The following is a 15819-nucleotide window of genomic DNA, read 5'->3' as shown; positions in this document are numbered from 1 at the left end:
GATTATTTACTGTATATCTTCTCATTACATTCCATGTCCCAAAGTGCAACACCTCACATCTCCATCTGCCATCTCACCCCCCCCCTCCCCCCCCTCCATCCCCACTTGTGGAGCTGATCTATATCCCGCTGTAGTCGTTGACAGCCTGCCTTGGGGTACTGATTGTGGATGATCAGCCATGATCACATTGAATGGCTGTGCTGGCTCGAAGGGCCGAATGGCCTACTCCTGCACCTATTGTCTATTTGTTCACAGTCCAGATCCCCAACAATCTTGATGTCATCGGCAAACTTACTAACCAATCTATGTTTACGTCCAAGTCACAAACAGCAGAGGTTCCAGTACAGATCCAGCGGAACTCCACCGGGCAGACTTCCTGCCTGAATATTGTCTTCCACCACAACCCTCCGTCTTGTATCAGTTGTGAATCCACACAATCCACTCACTGTTAATGGTGTGCGTCTTAATCCATTGGGTCAGTTCACCATGAAGAACATTATCAAATATAATCCTGAGCAAAAACAAAGGTTTTTGTCCGAGACACTGCATTAGGTCTGATCCAGTTCTTCATCCCTTTTCCTCCATAGATGCTGCCTGACCCGCGGAGTTGTCCCAGCAGGTTGTTTTAACTTGAGGACATTGTTTATTGACTTCTAGAGGACAGCGTGCAGCAATTCTAATAATTATCTCCCATCCGACACTCCAGAACTATCTATAGGTAAAGCCAGACTTGCACGAATAAGCGGCAGGCACCAACCTCCCCACAGCTGCTCACAGCTTCAGCCTCATTCACGAGGACCATCACCAGTTCCCACAGCCAGATGTGTGCACAGGTTAGATACTCCAGACAACAACATAGAACAGTACAGCACAGGAACAGGCCCTTCAGCCCACAATGTCTGTACTCTGAATAACTTCTCATCGACTGTCCTCGCCATTAACTACAAGGTATAAGGGGTTTGGGTGAACAAGTCAGAGAGGTGGATTAAGCAGAGGACACATCTATAGACGCCACTCACCCAGAACTTTGTAATCCTCCAGAAGGAAGCTCCAATTTCTTGTTTTCATATCTATGATCCAATAAAATTCATAAATATCAGACGCTGATTAAAAACAAGTTTAAGAAAAACCTTCAGAACTACGGAAATGCAGAAGGAGGATTTAAGGCGGGAAGATCAGGTGGGGGTTGAGGGGTAAGGGGGAGAGGGGTGGGGGGTGAGGGGGTGAGGAGATGAGGGGGTGGGGAGTGAGGAGGGGTGGGGGATGGGGGGGGGTGAGGGGAGTGGGTGATGAGGGGGGGGGGGGGGGGGTGAGGGGGTGGAGGTGAGGAGGGGGGTGGGGGTGAGGAGGGGGGGGGTGGGGGTGAGGAGGGAGGGGGGGTGGGGGGGTGAGGAGTGAGGGGGGGGGGTGGGGGGTGAGGAGGGGGTGGGGGGTAAGAGGTGAGGTGATGAGGGGGGTGAGGGGGTGGGGGGATGAGGGTGAGGGGGGGTGAGATGAGGGGGTGGGGGTGAGGTGAGGGGGGGGGGGTGGGGGGTGAGGAGGGGGTGGGGTGGGGGGTGTGGTGGGTGGGTGGGGTGTGGTTGGTGGTGGGGGAGTGGGAACTGTAGAAGCAGCAAGGGGTGAGAAGTCTCAGGTGGAGAGAGTGTGAAATGGCTGCTGATGAAGTTGGGAGAAACTGACCATAATTCCTGGAATTCACCCGTTTGAAGACAGCCACGACCTCTGCATGGAAAGCGATTGCCACTTCACAGCGGGACCTGGAGATGAGGAGGATTCGCCCCTGTACACCTGCACCAGGTGACTTCCAGTTCTTGCCCACCTTCACCAGCTGGTTTGTACCAAGTGCCAAATTCAGCTTTCTCCTGGTACTTGGTGAATTGCTGGTGGTGCCGTCTGTTTCTTGCATTCCATCCAATGGCTTCAACGTAACGTTTGGGATAGACTTTATCTGCTCCACTGACACCGAGAACAGGAGGGAACAAGGAAACAGAATGTAGAATATAATGTCACAGCTGCAGAGAAAATGCTTACCATAAAATGGGTATGACAAGGCAGGTTGGGAGTTCATCCTGGGCACGTGTCTGATAACAATGAGGAAGAGGTGTCTCTGGAACTCTCTGCCACAGAGGGTAGTCGAGGCCAGTTCATTGGCTATATTTAAGAAGGAGTTAGATGTGGCCCTTGTGGCTAAGGGGATCAGGGGGTATGGAGAGAAGGCAGGTACGGGATACTGAGTTGGATGATCAGCCATGATCATATTGAATGGCGGTGCAGGCTCGAAGGGCCGAATGGCCTACTCCTGCCCCTAATTTCTATGTTTCTATGTTTCTAAGTGTCCTTCAATCTGGTGGTGTGCACTTTCAAGCTTTTGTAAAGGAGAGAATGACGAGGGTGTGAGTGGTCTTTCATTATGTTGGCTGGAATTTTTTGAGGATGTAACTAGGAAAATGGACAAGGGAGTGCCAGTGGATGTAGTGTACCTGGACTTTCAGAAAGTATTTGATAAGGTCCCACATAGGAGATTAGTGGGCAAAATTAGGGCACATTGTATTGGGGGTAGAGTGCTGATATGGATAGAAAATGGGTTGGCAGACAGGAAACAAAGAGTAGAGATTAACGGGTCCCTTTCAGACTGGCAGGCAGTGACTAGTGGGGTGCCACAAGGCTCGGTGCTGGGACCGCAGCTATTTACAATATACATCAATGATTTGGATGAAGGGATTCAAAGTGACATTAGCAAATTTGCAGATAACACAAAGCTGGGTGGCAGTGTGAACTGTGAGGAGGATGCTATGAGAATGCAGGGTGCCTTGGACAGGTTGGGGGAGTGGGCAGATGCATGGCAGGTGCAGTTTAATGTGGATAAATGTGAGGTTATCCACTTTAGTAGCAAAAATAGGAAAGCAGATTATTATCTAAATGGCGTCGTTGGGAAAAGGGGAAGTACAACGGGATCTGGGGTCCTTGTTCATCAGTCTATGAAAGCAAGCATGCAGATACAGCAGGCAGTGAAGGCATGTTGGTCTTTATAACAAGAGTCGTGGAATATAAGAGCAAAGAGGTCCTTCTGCAGTTGTACAGAGCCCTAGTGAGACCACACCTGGAGTATTGTGTGCAGTTTTGGTCCCCAAATTTGAGGAGGGATATTCTTGCTATTGAGGGAGTGCAGCGTAGGTTTACAAGGTTAATTCCCGGGATGGCAGGACTGTCATATGCTGAGAGAATGGAGCGGCTGGGCTTGTACACTCTGGAGTTTAGAAGGATGAGAGAGGATCTTATTGAACCATATACGATTGTTAAGGGTTTGGACACGCTAGAGGCAGGAAACATGTTCCCGATGTTGGGGGAGTCCAGCACCAGGGGCCACAGTTTAAGAATAAGGGGTAAGCCATTTAGAACTGAGATGAGGAAACACTTTAACTCACAAAGAGTTGTGAGTGTGGAATTCTCTGCCTCAGAGGGCGGTGGAGGCAGGTTCTCTGGATACTTTCAAGTGAGAGCTAGATAGGGCTCTTAAAGATAGCGGTGTCAGGGGATATGGGGAGAAGGCAGGAATGGGGTACTGATTGTGGATGATCAGCCGTGATCACATTGAATGGCTCGAAGGGCCGAATGACCTACTCCTGCACCTATTGTCTATTGTGTATTGGCTGCTTTCCTGAGGCACCCTATATGGATAGAAAGGTCACCATTTCCATGGTGCATATTGCACCAAACAGCAATCAGTCCATACACAGGCACTAGCCTACACACTAGGGACAAAAGCCAATTAGCCTACAAGCTGGAGTGTGGGAGGAAACCGGAACACCTGGACAAAACCCACGCAGTCACAGAGAGAACCTGCGAACTCCGTATAGATAGTGCCCGCAGTCAGGATCAAACCCTGGCACTGTGGCTCTGTAAAGCAGCAATTCTGCTGCCACCATTACTCCCAGCAGCAAGTTCCAGGCACTCGCCACTCTGTGTAAAAACACCTGCCTATCTGGCACAGTGGTAGAGTTGCTACCTCACAGCACCAGAGACCGGGGTTCGGTGCTGTCTGTATGGAGCTTGTACATTCTCCCCATGACCTGCGTGGGTTTTCTCCGGGATCTCCAGTTTTCTCCCACACACCAAAGACGTACAGGTTTGTAGGTTAATTTGCTTGGTATCATTGTAAACTGTCCCTAGTGTGTGTAGGATAGTGTACCGGGATTGCTGGTCGGCGTGGACTCGGTGGGCAAAGGGCCTGTTTCTGTGCTGTGTCTCTGAACTAAACTCTTATCTTAGTATTTTATATTTTCATCCTTCTCCCTGGTCTCCCCGCAATCTCTGGCATTCTAGAAAAAATAATCCAAGCCTGTCCAACTTCTCCAATGTGAGGGACCCAGTACTTTCAATGAGGGTAGAATACAGAGTGCTGGAGTAACTCAGCGGGTCAGGCAGCATCTGTGGAGAACATGGATAGGTGACGTTTCACAGAGTGCTGGAGTAACTCAGTGGGTCAGGTCAGGCAGCATCTGTGGAGAACATGGACAGGTGACGTTTCACAGAGTGCTGGATTAACTCAGTGGGTCAGGCAGCATCTGTGGAGAACATGGATAGGTGAGATTTCAGGTCAGGATTCATCGTCAGACTGCCCATAGAGGGTGACAAGCCTGAGAAACACAACCCCACCCTAAAGACATTGGCTCCATTATATCACTGATGTAGACAAAGAAGTGTAGAATGGTCTCTATCCGTCCATGCTATCAGATACCATCTACACTCCGTACTCACTTAAGCTGCCATAATCGCCCAGACTGAAGCTCCACGTCTTGGTGGCTGCATCTGAAATCAAAGAATGACAGTAAAGGCGAATCCTGGTCTTTATACCGGCATTGTCAGGCTATAATTATCAGGTGAACACAGGTAGACGGTGAACACAGGTAGACGGTGAACACAGGTAGACGGTGAACACAGGTAGACGGTGAACACAGGTAGACGGTGAACACAGGTAGACGGTGAACACAGGTAGACGGTGAACACAGGTAGATGGTGAACACAGGTAGATGGTGAACTGATTGTAATTACTCATGTTTTTTTATATTTTAGTTTTAGAGATACAGTGTGGAACTGGCCCTTCGGCCCACTGAGCCCATGCCGACCAATGATCACCTGTACATTAGTTCCATGTTATCCCAGTTTTGCATTCTACACACAAGGGACAATTTATAAAAATGAATAAACCAACAAAACTACAACTTTGGGATGTGGTAGGAAACTGGAGCACACGCAGTCACGGGGAGAACGTACAAACTCCATACAGACACCACTCTTAGTCAGGATAGAACTTGGGTCTCTAGGGCTGCAAGGCAGCAACTCACCCTCTGCCCCACCTTTTAAAAATGTAATAGTCGAATTTCTGAGCAGATGGATAGCATGCAAAACAAAACTTTTCACTGTACTTCAGTACATGTGACTATAATAAACCTAAACCTTTTAACCAGAACCTTTTCAGGGAATCAAGAACCAGAGGACTTTGATTTAAGGTGAGAGGGGAAAGATTTTATAAGAAACATAGAAACATAGAAATTAGGTGCAGGAGTAGGCCATTCGGCCCTTCGAGCCTGCACCGCCATTTAATATGATCATGGCTGATCATCCAACTCAGTATCCCGTACCTGCCTTCTCTCCATACCCTCTGATCCCCTTGGCCACAAGGGCCACATCTAACTCCCTCTTAAATATAGCCAATGAACTGGCCTCAACTACCCTCTGTGGCAGAGAGTTCCAGAGATTCACCACTCTCTGTGTTGAAAAAAGTTCTCCTCATCTCGTTTTTAAAGGATTTCCCCCTTATCCTTAAGCTGTGACCCCTTGTCCTGGACTTCCCCAACATCGGGAACAATCTTCCTGCATCTAGCCTGTCCAACCCCTTAAGAATTTTGTAAGTTTCTATAAGATCCCCTCTCAATCTCCTAAATTCTAGAGAGTATAAACCAAGTCTATCCAGTCTTTCTTCATAAGACAGTCCTGACATCCCAGGAATCAGTCTGGTGAACCTTCTCTGCACTCCCTCTATGGCAATAATGTCCCTTCCTCAGATTTGGAGACCAAAACTGCACGCAATACTCCAGGTGTGGTCTCACCAAGACCCTATACAACTGCAGTAGAACCTCCCTGCTCCTATACTCAAATCCTCTTGCTATGAAAGCCAACATGCCATTCGCTTTCTTTACTGCCTGCTGCACCTGCATGCCTACCTTCAATGACTGGTGTACCATGACACCCAGGTCTCGCTGCATCTCCCCCTTTCCCAATCGGCCACCGTTTAGATAATAATCTGCCCCCGTTTTTGCCACCAAAATGGATAACCTCACATTTATCCACATTAAACTGCATCTGCCAAACATTTGCCCACTCACCCAGCCTATCCAAGTCACCTTGCAGTCTCCTAGCATCCTCCTCACACCTAACACTGCCCCCCAGCTTAGTGTCATCCGCAAACTTGGAGATATTGCCTTCAATTCCCTCATCCAGATCATTAATATATATTGTAAATAGCTGGGGTCCCAGTACTGAGCCTTGCGGTACCCCACTAGTCACTGCCTGCCATTGTGAAAAGGACCCGTTTACTCCTACTCTTTGCTTCCTGTTTGCCAGCCAGTTCTCTATCCACATCAATACTGAACCCCCAATGCCATGTGCTTTAAGTTTGTATACTAATCTCTTATGTGGGACCTTGTCGAAAGCCTTCTGGAAGTCCAGATACACCACATCCACTGGTTCTCCCCCTATCCACGCTACTAGTTACATCCTCGAAAAATTCTATAAGATTCGTCAGACATGATTTACCTTTCGTAAATCCATGCTGACTTTGTCCAATGATTTCACCACTTTCCAAATGTGCTGCTATCCCCATCTTTAATAACTGACTCTAGCAGTTTCCCCACTACCGATGTTAGGCTAACTGGTCTGTAAATTCCCCCTTTTCTCTCTCCCTCCCTTCTTAAAAAGTGGGGTTACGTTTGCTACCCGCCAATCCTCTGGAACTACTCCAGAATCTAAAGAGTTTTGAAAGATTATTACTAATGCATCCACTATTTCTGGAGCTACTTCCTTAAGTACTCTGGGATGCAGCCTATCTGGCCCTGGGGATTTATCGGCCTTTAATCCATTCAATTTACCCAACACCACTTCCCGACTAACCTGGATTTCACTCAATTCCTCCACCTCCTTTGACCCGCGGGCCCCTGCTATTTCCGGCAGATCATTTATGTCTTCCTTAGTGAAGACGGAACCAAAGTAGTTATTCAATTGGTCCGCCATATCCTGGTTCCCCATGATCAACTCACCTGTTTCTGACTGCAAGGGACCTACAGTTGTTTTAACTAATCTCTTTCTTTTCACATATCTATAAAAACTTTTGCAATCAATTTTTATGTTCACTGCCAGTTTTCTTTCAAGAACCTGAGGGGCAACCTTTTCAGAGGTGGGTATATGGAATGAGCTGCCAGAGGAAGTAGTTGAGGCGGGGATAATAATGACATTTTAAAGACACATCAGCAGATAAATGGGTATGAAAGGTTTAAAGGAATATGGGGCAAATGGGACAAGCGTGGATGGCCGGCATGGATGAGCTGGGCCAAAGGCCCTGTTTCTGTGCAATAACTCTACATTTGTTTCAATATAGTTCTACATTTCAAGTCAATAGTTAGTGTTTAATGATCATATGTACTGGCAATAGAACAATAACATTAATGCAGTCAAATGCAAATGAATATGTAACACTAGGTAACCTGGCCGATTACCATAAACCCAAGGTAGACAAAAATGCTGGAGAAACTCAGCGGATGCAGTAGCATCTATGGAGTGAAGAAAATAGGCAACGTTTCGGCACGAAACGTTGCCTATTTCCTTTGCTCCATGGATGCTGCTGCACACGCTGAGTTTCTCCAGCACTTTTGTCTACCTTCGATTTTCCAGCATCTGCAGTTCCTTCTTAAACACCATAAACCCAATCCTGCTCAATCTTTATACCAAGAATCAACCGAGGGAACTTGTCATGAACTGTCTGCAGTTTGTCCATCGTTACACAACGATGCTGCAACTGTGTTCCTGGAGCAGATCCATGGCACAGCTGGTAGAGCAACCATCCTCATTTACGTCAATCCCGACTTCCACTTTGGTCATTTTCCATGTCCATGCATGGCTTTCCTCCAGATATTTATTTCCCTCCCACATCCAGAACACATGCAACCTGGTAGATTAATTGGCATTGCCAATCAACCCTCAGAGAGTGGCGAGTCTGTGGAATTCTCTGCCTCAGAGGGTGGTGGAGGCAGGTTCTGTCGATACTTTCAAGAGCTAGATAGGGCTCTTAAAGACAGAAGAGTCCGGGGATATGGGGAGAAGGCAGGAACGGGGTACTGATTGGGAATGATCAGCCATGAATGACGGTGCTGGCTCAAAGGGCCAAATGGCCTACTCCTGCACCCACTGTCTACTGTCTATTGTCTAACCCTTAATGTACAGATTTATTGGAGAATCTGTGGAGAGTTGATGGGAATTTAGGGAGAATAAAATAGTGATTGTGTAGAATTCATGGTGTTTGATTATCAGTGCCTGGCTAGTGGGCTAAAAGGCCTATTTTTGTGCCGTATCAGTCTATGATGTCTGGTCTTAAAAATGTCCATTGGAAGAAGACTTTCCTAAACTCATATCCCATTCCCTTTGGGGGTTATGGGGAGAAGGCAGGGAAATGGGATTAGGATGCAGAGATCAGCCATGATTGAATGGCGGAGTGGACTCAATGTGCCGAATGGCCTAATTCTACGCCTATAACTTGTGAACGTGAAAATAGACCAACATTCTATTCCCTAACTTCCATTCCCCTAACCCTAATGCATGGACAACCGTCTTTGGAAAATCTGACCACCGGGCTTTGCCTCCTCTGCTCCGTCCACCCCACAAAGACTGAAGAGAATGACACCAGCAGAGGACAATGTCTGAAGAAGGGTCTCGACCCAAAGAGACACCCATTCCTTCTCTTCAGAGATGCTGCCTGTCCCGCTGAGTTACTCCATGTCTATCTTCGGTTTAAACCAGCATCTGCAGTTCCTTCTAACACACTACAATGTGCTGGTCGGGGGAGGCAGCGGAACTGTCATGGAACTGCTTCGAATCACTCGACTGAATATGCCAGTCATCACAGACTTCATTTTTTAGGTTTTTGCACTAATGTCTTAATTTTTGCACAGCCTTGGGTATTTTGTGTGTTATCTGAGCTTATGTGCTGCTGCAATGTACCTGGATCTCATCATCCTTGTACATATGATAGAAACATGTGGACCATTGTCTCTTTCCCCACTCCGAGCCCTGGGTGAACAGAGATTCCTCATCTGCTGAGGGCTAGATCAGTGTAGGACTACCAATCCAGAGTCATACAAGAAGTCCAGGTGCAACCTCTTGAAAGCTACCACATGCATAAAGTCAATTCTAGACTAAGCTGGAGTTACAGACTGGTGTGGCAGGACTTGCAAGAAATCGAGAGAGTTCGCTGCTTCAAATTCCATGAATATCACAGAGGAGATTGCAGATACTGATATCTGAAGAAACGTTATTTGTCCATTTCTCTCTTTTCACTCCTTCCATCAGGCAGGAGGTGCAGAAGCCTGAAGTCCCACACGACCAGGTTCAGGAACACATACTTCCCTACACCCACCAGCTTCTTAAACCAACCGCACAACACTAATCCAACTTCAGCAATGGAACACTACAGACCACCTCGCAAGACCATCGGCTTACTTTCTATTGTGTTTTGCAGCCTTTTTCTTTTCATTGCCTTGCCATGTCCACTGAGTTAATGTTGTCTGGGATAGACACAAAATGCTGAAGTAACTCAGCGGGACAGGCAGCATCTCTGGAGAGAAGGAATGTTGCCTGGGTCCCTGATGCTGCAAGATCTCCCTTATTCCTGCTGATCCCCTGACAGATGGCACGACTCATGTTCATAAATTCTAGGAGCAGAATTAGGCCATTCGGCCCATCGAGTTTACTCCGCCATTCAATCACGGCTGATCTATCTCTCCCTCCTAAACCTGCCTTCTCCCCACAAACCGACTCCCTTCACTGTATCCTAACGGCCACCCCCACCTCCTCACACCACCCCCACCCTCACACCCCCCCCACCCTCACCCCCCCACCCCAACACCCTAACCCCCACCCACTCCACCACACCCCCTCTCACCCACTCCCTCAACCCCACCCCCTCTCACCTTCACCCTCATACCCCACACCCTCACACCCACTGTCACCCCCACCCCCCCACCCCTTCACTCACCCCCTCACCTCCTCACACACCCCCACCCTCACCCCAACACCCTCACCCACTCCCTCAACCCCACCCACTCTCACCTTCACCCCTCATACCCCCACCCTCACATCCTCACCCTAACCCCCGCCCACTCCACCACACCCCCTCCCCCCACACCCCTCACCCTCACCCCACACACCCTCACCCCCCACACCATCAACCCCACCCCCACACCCTCACCCCCACACCCCACACCCCCCCCACACCCTCACCCCCACACACCCACCCCACAACCCTCACCCCCACACCCCAACCCCACACCCCCACACCATCAACCCCACACCCTCAACCCCACCCCCCCCACACCCTCAACCCCACACCCTCAACCCCACACCCCCACACCCCTCACACCCCCCACAACCCCACACCCTCACCCCACACCCCACACCCCCCCACACCCCCACACCCCCACACCCCACACACCCCCACACCCTCAACCCCACACCCCCCCACTCACCCACTCCCTCACCCCCCCACACCCCTCACCCTCACACCCCCCACCCCCCCCCACACCCCCACCCCCCCACCCCCTCACACCCCACTCACCCACTCCCTCACCCCCACACCCTCACACCCTCACCCCCACACCCCCTCACCCTCACACCCTCACCCCACCCCCCACCCCCACACCCTCACACCCTCACCCCCCCCCACCCCCACCCTCACACCCACACCCCACACCCCCACCCCTCACCCCCACCACCCTCAACCCCTCACCCCCACACCCCCACCCCCACCCCCATTACCGTATTGCCGGCTAGCGACGCTGCGGAAGGCGGCCAGCAGCTCCGAGTTGAATCCCACCTCCACACGGAAGCGCTGCGGTCCGTCCTCGAGGCACTTGCCGCTGTAGGGGCCGGGACTCCCGCAGCCGCCCTGCGCCGGGCCGGGGCTCGCGGCCTGTGGACGGCGGGGACTGCGGGGAGCCCTGGGGCGGGGAGCCCTGGGGCCGCGGGGAGCGCGGGGACGGCGGGGACCGGCTCCAGCTCCGGCTCCAGCACCGGCTCCAGCACCGGGCGGGGTCAGGGTCAGAGTCGGGCTCCAGGGCCCAGGCTGTGGGGCCGGCGGGGCTGGGGCTGGGTCCGGGGCCTGAGCACTAGGCCCGGGCACAGCCTGGGGGTCGGGCTGGATCGCGGCCGCCGGCGCGGTGCCCTCCTGCCGCCGACACAGGCCCAGTCTCTCGGCCCGCCGGGCCAGCGCCCGCTGCCGGTTCTCCTCCATCCGCCGCTTCTGCTCGTCGCTCAGGGGCCGGCGGACATGGCGCTGCTCCTGTGACGGCGCGGCCGCTACGCGAGCTCCAGGCTGTGCCGCCGACTAGGCCGCGGGGGGCGGGACCTGGCGCCGCCATGATTGACGGGCGGGACAACCAATCAGTGATGACGCGTGACGTCAAAGTCAAAGGGTTCAGGGGTCATAATTGACAGCAGCTGAATCAGGCCATTCGGCCCATCTAGTCCACTCCACCATTCAATAATGGCTGATCAATCTCTCCCTCCTAACCCCATTCTCCTGCCTTCTCCCCGTAACCCCGACACCCGCACTAATCAACAATCTATCTATCTCTCTGCCTTAAATACATTGACCTGACCCTCCTCTATGTCTACAAAGCCCTCAATGGGCTTGCCCCCTCCTACATTAAAAGTCTTCTCACCAACCACTCCACCTCCAGGCCCCTCAGATCGGCCGACTTGGGGCTGCTGAATATCCCGCGGTCCAGGCATAAGCTCAGGGGCGACCGACCGCACCTTAGCGGTTGCAGCCCCTAGACTGTGGAACAGCATCCCCCTTCCCATCAGAACTGCCCCCTCCATCGACTCCTTTACGTCAAGACTAAAAACGTATCTATCTATACTACCAAGCCTTTCCTGACGTCCACTGAGCGAAGGCTATATGTATATATGTATGTAGTTTGTTTGTTTATACTATTCATATAACAAATGTAAAGCACTTTGGCCAACGAGATGTGACTTGACTTAACTTAACTTGAGCTCCACCACCAACAATGAATCCCACAGATTCACCACCCTCTGACGAAGAAAATTCCTCCTCATCTTCCTAAAGAAACATCCTTTTATCCCGAGGCTGTGCCCCCTGGTCCTAGACGCTCCCACTAGTGGAGGCCTCCTCTCCACATCCACTCTATTCAGACCTTTCACTATTTGTTGTGTCAATGAAGTCCCCCCTCGTGTTGTACGGTATATCTGTAGGGGAGAGGGGCCGACGGCAGCTGGCGGTCCGATTCTAAGGGGGGGGGGGGGGGGGGGGGGGGACATAGGGCAATAGTCAGAATTACACTCATCCCTCAGCCCATTGGGCCTGCTGATCCTTTAGGAACCGTCGTGAACCTTCTTCACTGTCCACCAATTTTAGTGTCATCTCCAAACATAGAAACATAGAAAATAGGTGCAGTAGGCCGCATCGTGGCTTGGTTCGGCAATTTGAGCGCCCTGGAGAGGGAAAGGCTACAAAAAGTAGTAAACTGTCCAGTCCATCATCGTCTCTGACCTTCCTTCCATCGAGGGGATTTATCGCAGTCGCTGCCTCAAAAAAGGCTGGCAGTATCATCAAAGACCTACACCATCCTGGCCACACACTCATCTCCCTGCTACCTTCAGGTAGAAGGTACAGGAGCCTGAAGACTGCAACAGCCAGGTTCAGGAATAGCTACTTCCCCACAGCCATCAGGCTATTAAACCTGGCTCGGCCAAAACTCTGATTATTAATAACCACTTTCTGTTATTTGCACTTTACCAGTTTATTTATTCATGTGTGTATATATTTATGTCATGGTATATGGACACATTTATCTGTTTTGTAGTAAATGCCTACTATTTTTCTGTGTGCTGAAGCAAAGCAAGAATTTAATTGTCCTATACAGGGACACATGACAATAAACTCATTTGACCAAGACCCTGTACAACTGCAGTAGAACCTCCCTGCTCCTATACTCAAATCTCAGATTCAATTGTAATTGTCATTGTCAGTGTACAGTACAGAGACATCTCATTCACATCTAAAAATAATTAATACAAATAGTGAATCTATGGAAAACAATTACAGGCTTCCAGTCTGAAAAGAAACCCTCACCTTCACCTGCCTACCAATTATATGCTCACCCTGGATTCCGTGTCCATCCCATCACTCTGGGGATGATCAGCCATGATCACATTGAATGGCGGTGCTGGCTCGAAGGGCCGAATGGCCTACTCCTGCACCTATTGCCTATGACATGTGCTCTAACCTTCGAGGCCAGACTCCCATACAACACCTTGTCAAAGGCTTTGCTAAAGACTATGGGCACCATCTACTGCACTGCCCTCAGCAAACTTTTTGTTTACATCAAAAAATTCACTCAAATTTGTGCGACCTGATTCCCTATTCGGTGGAGACACTACAGAGGGAAACATTAGCAAAACAAGGTGCTGGAATCAACAGGAAATATGTTGGGTTGGGACCCTTCTTCAGACTCCATCAGCCCTCTTCCCTAATCAATCCTTCCTTTTGAAATGTACCTAGCACCTATTTCAATGATTTAGATGAGGGAGTACAAGGCATGATTCGTGAGTTAACAGATGCCACTAATGTTGGTGGCATTGTAGATAGTGATGATGGTTGTCAGAAATTGGAGGAGAAGCTTGATCCGTTTGGCAGGTGGGCTGAGGAATGGTTGATAGAACTTAATACAGATAAGTGTGAGGTGTTGCATTTTGGGAAGTCTAACCATTGCAGGGCCTAGAGAGTGAATGGCAGTGCTCTGTTGTACAGCAGAGGGGTCTCATAGTGCAGATACATAGGTCTTTGAAAATGGCCTCACAGGTAGATATGGTGGTCAAGAAGGTGGAGGATGATGGGTGATCTTATGGAGGTGTATAAAATCATGAGAGGATAGACCGGGTAGATGCAGAGAGTCTTTTACCCAGAGTAGGGGAATCGAGGACCAGAGGTTAAAGATTTAAGGTGAGGATGGAAAGATTTTATAGGAACCTGAGGGCCAACATTTTTTTTACCAAAGGGTGGTGGTCTATGGAACGAGCTGCCTGAGGAGGTAGTTGAAGCTGGGACTATCACAACATTAAAAAAAAAAAAGAACAGGTACATGGATAAGATAGGGTTAGAAAGATATGGGTTAAACACAGGTCGATGGGACTAGTGTAGATGGGGCATGTCAGTCGGCATATGTAAGTTGTGCCGAAGGGCTTGTTTCCATGCTGTATGGCTCTATGACTCTATCCTCTCTCAGAATCCCTGCAATAACACCCACCACTGATGGAAGGCTCACTGGCCTGTTGTTCCCAAGCTTTTCCTTGCAACCTTTCTTAAATAAATGCGCAACATTCCAGTCCTCCAGCACCATACCCGTGCCTGTCGATACAGAGATGCTGCCGGTCCCGCTGAGTTACTCCAGCTTTTTGTGCCTACTTATATCTGCCTGTAGCCCCGTAATTCCTTCACCTGCTTCTCACAATTCACTAGGATACACTTGATCACGTCCCGGGAATGTACCTGCATTATTAATGAACACGGATGTACAATTACACAGATGTACACGTACATGGATGTGCAAGTACGCATACACGGATGTACAAGTACACAGATGTGCATGTACAAGTACATGGATGTACCAGTACACAGATGTACATGTACATGGACGTACAATTACACGGATGTGCGTGTACAAGTACATGGATGTACCAGTACACGGATGTACATGTACATGGACGTACAATTACACAGATGTGCGTGTACAAGTACATGGATGTACCAGTACACGGATGTACATGTATATGGATGTACAATTACACGGATGTGCGTGCACAAGTACATGGATGTACACGTACACAGATGTATAAGTACACAGATGATCAAGCACACGGATGTACATGTACATGGATGGGGACAGTTTGGTGGGATATGGACCAGACACAGGCAAGTGGGACTAGCTTATTTGTGTAATTTGATTGTCATGGATGAGACTGGTTGAATAATCCATTACCCTGCATTGTAACTCTGTGACTCTGAATAGGGCACTTTGAATGATAATTAGCAAAATAACAAAAAATGGCAATGGAAATTATTTTTTACATGCCAAGCAGCTGGGCTCCTGAATGTACAGGCCAAGGGAATATTACCGGGGGGAGTGGACATGTCCAAAAGGCAGTTGGATATAAATCAGAACGGAAAGAGTTTACAAGGCTGAATAACAAGGTTGGAGGAGTGAGTTCATAAGCGATAGGAGGAGAATTAGCCCATTCGGCCCATCAAGTCTACTCTGCCACCATCCCGAGCATTCGGCAGCCGTTCTGTGATAGAGATCCATACATGATGTGAACTCTGACAGGTCAGAGGTGCGTGCATTTGGTAGTAAAGATGAGATCCTTTCTGGCAGAACCATGCCTCCTCCAGAGCCCACAACAGTTGCACCTCTGTCAGGGCAGCCAGACCTGACTGTTGCTCAACACTTTAACTGCCCCTGCCATCGCCAT

At 49.7% G+C, this 15819-nt stretch overlaps 1 protein-coding gene across 1 annotated transcript in view; it reads right to left on the bottom strand.

Annotated features, from left to right (window-relative positions):
- smarcal1 (SWI/SNF related, matrix associated, actin dependent regulator of chromatin, subfamily a-like 1) overlaps positions 1-15819 on the bottom strand; it is a 41469-nt gene extending 25650 nt beyond the window's left edge. Inside the window, exons 1-6 of the mRNA XM_055631651.1 lie at positions 15778-15819; positions 14789-14839; positions 11083-11650; positions 4759-4809; positions 1681-1956; positions 1020-1070 (exon numbers count right to left, since the gene is read on the bottom strand). Coding sequence (XP_055487626.1) covers positions 1020-1070; positions 1681-1956; positions 4759-4809; positions 11083-11650; positions 14789-14839; positions 15778-15819 — 1039 coding nt within the window. The remainder of the gene's footprint in view (positions 1-1019; positions 1071-1680; positions 1957-4758; positions 4810-11082; positions 11651-14788; positions 14840-15777) is intronic.

This window comes from Leucoraja erinacea, unplaced genomic scaffold (genome assembly GCF_028641065.1).
Source record: "Leucoraja erinacea ecotype New England unplaced genomic scaffold, Leri_hhj_1 Leri_84S, whole genome shotgun sequence".
Lineage (NCBI taxonomy): Eukaryota > Metazoa > Chordata > Chondrichthyes > Rajiformes > Rajidae > Leucoraja > Leucoraja erinaceus.
The sequence above is the reverse complement of the archived record's forward strand: the minus strand, read 5'-3'. Positions and strand labels throughout refer to the sequence as shown.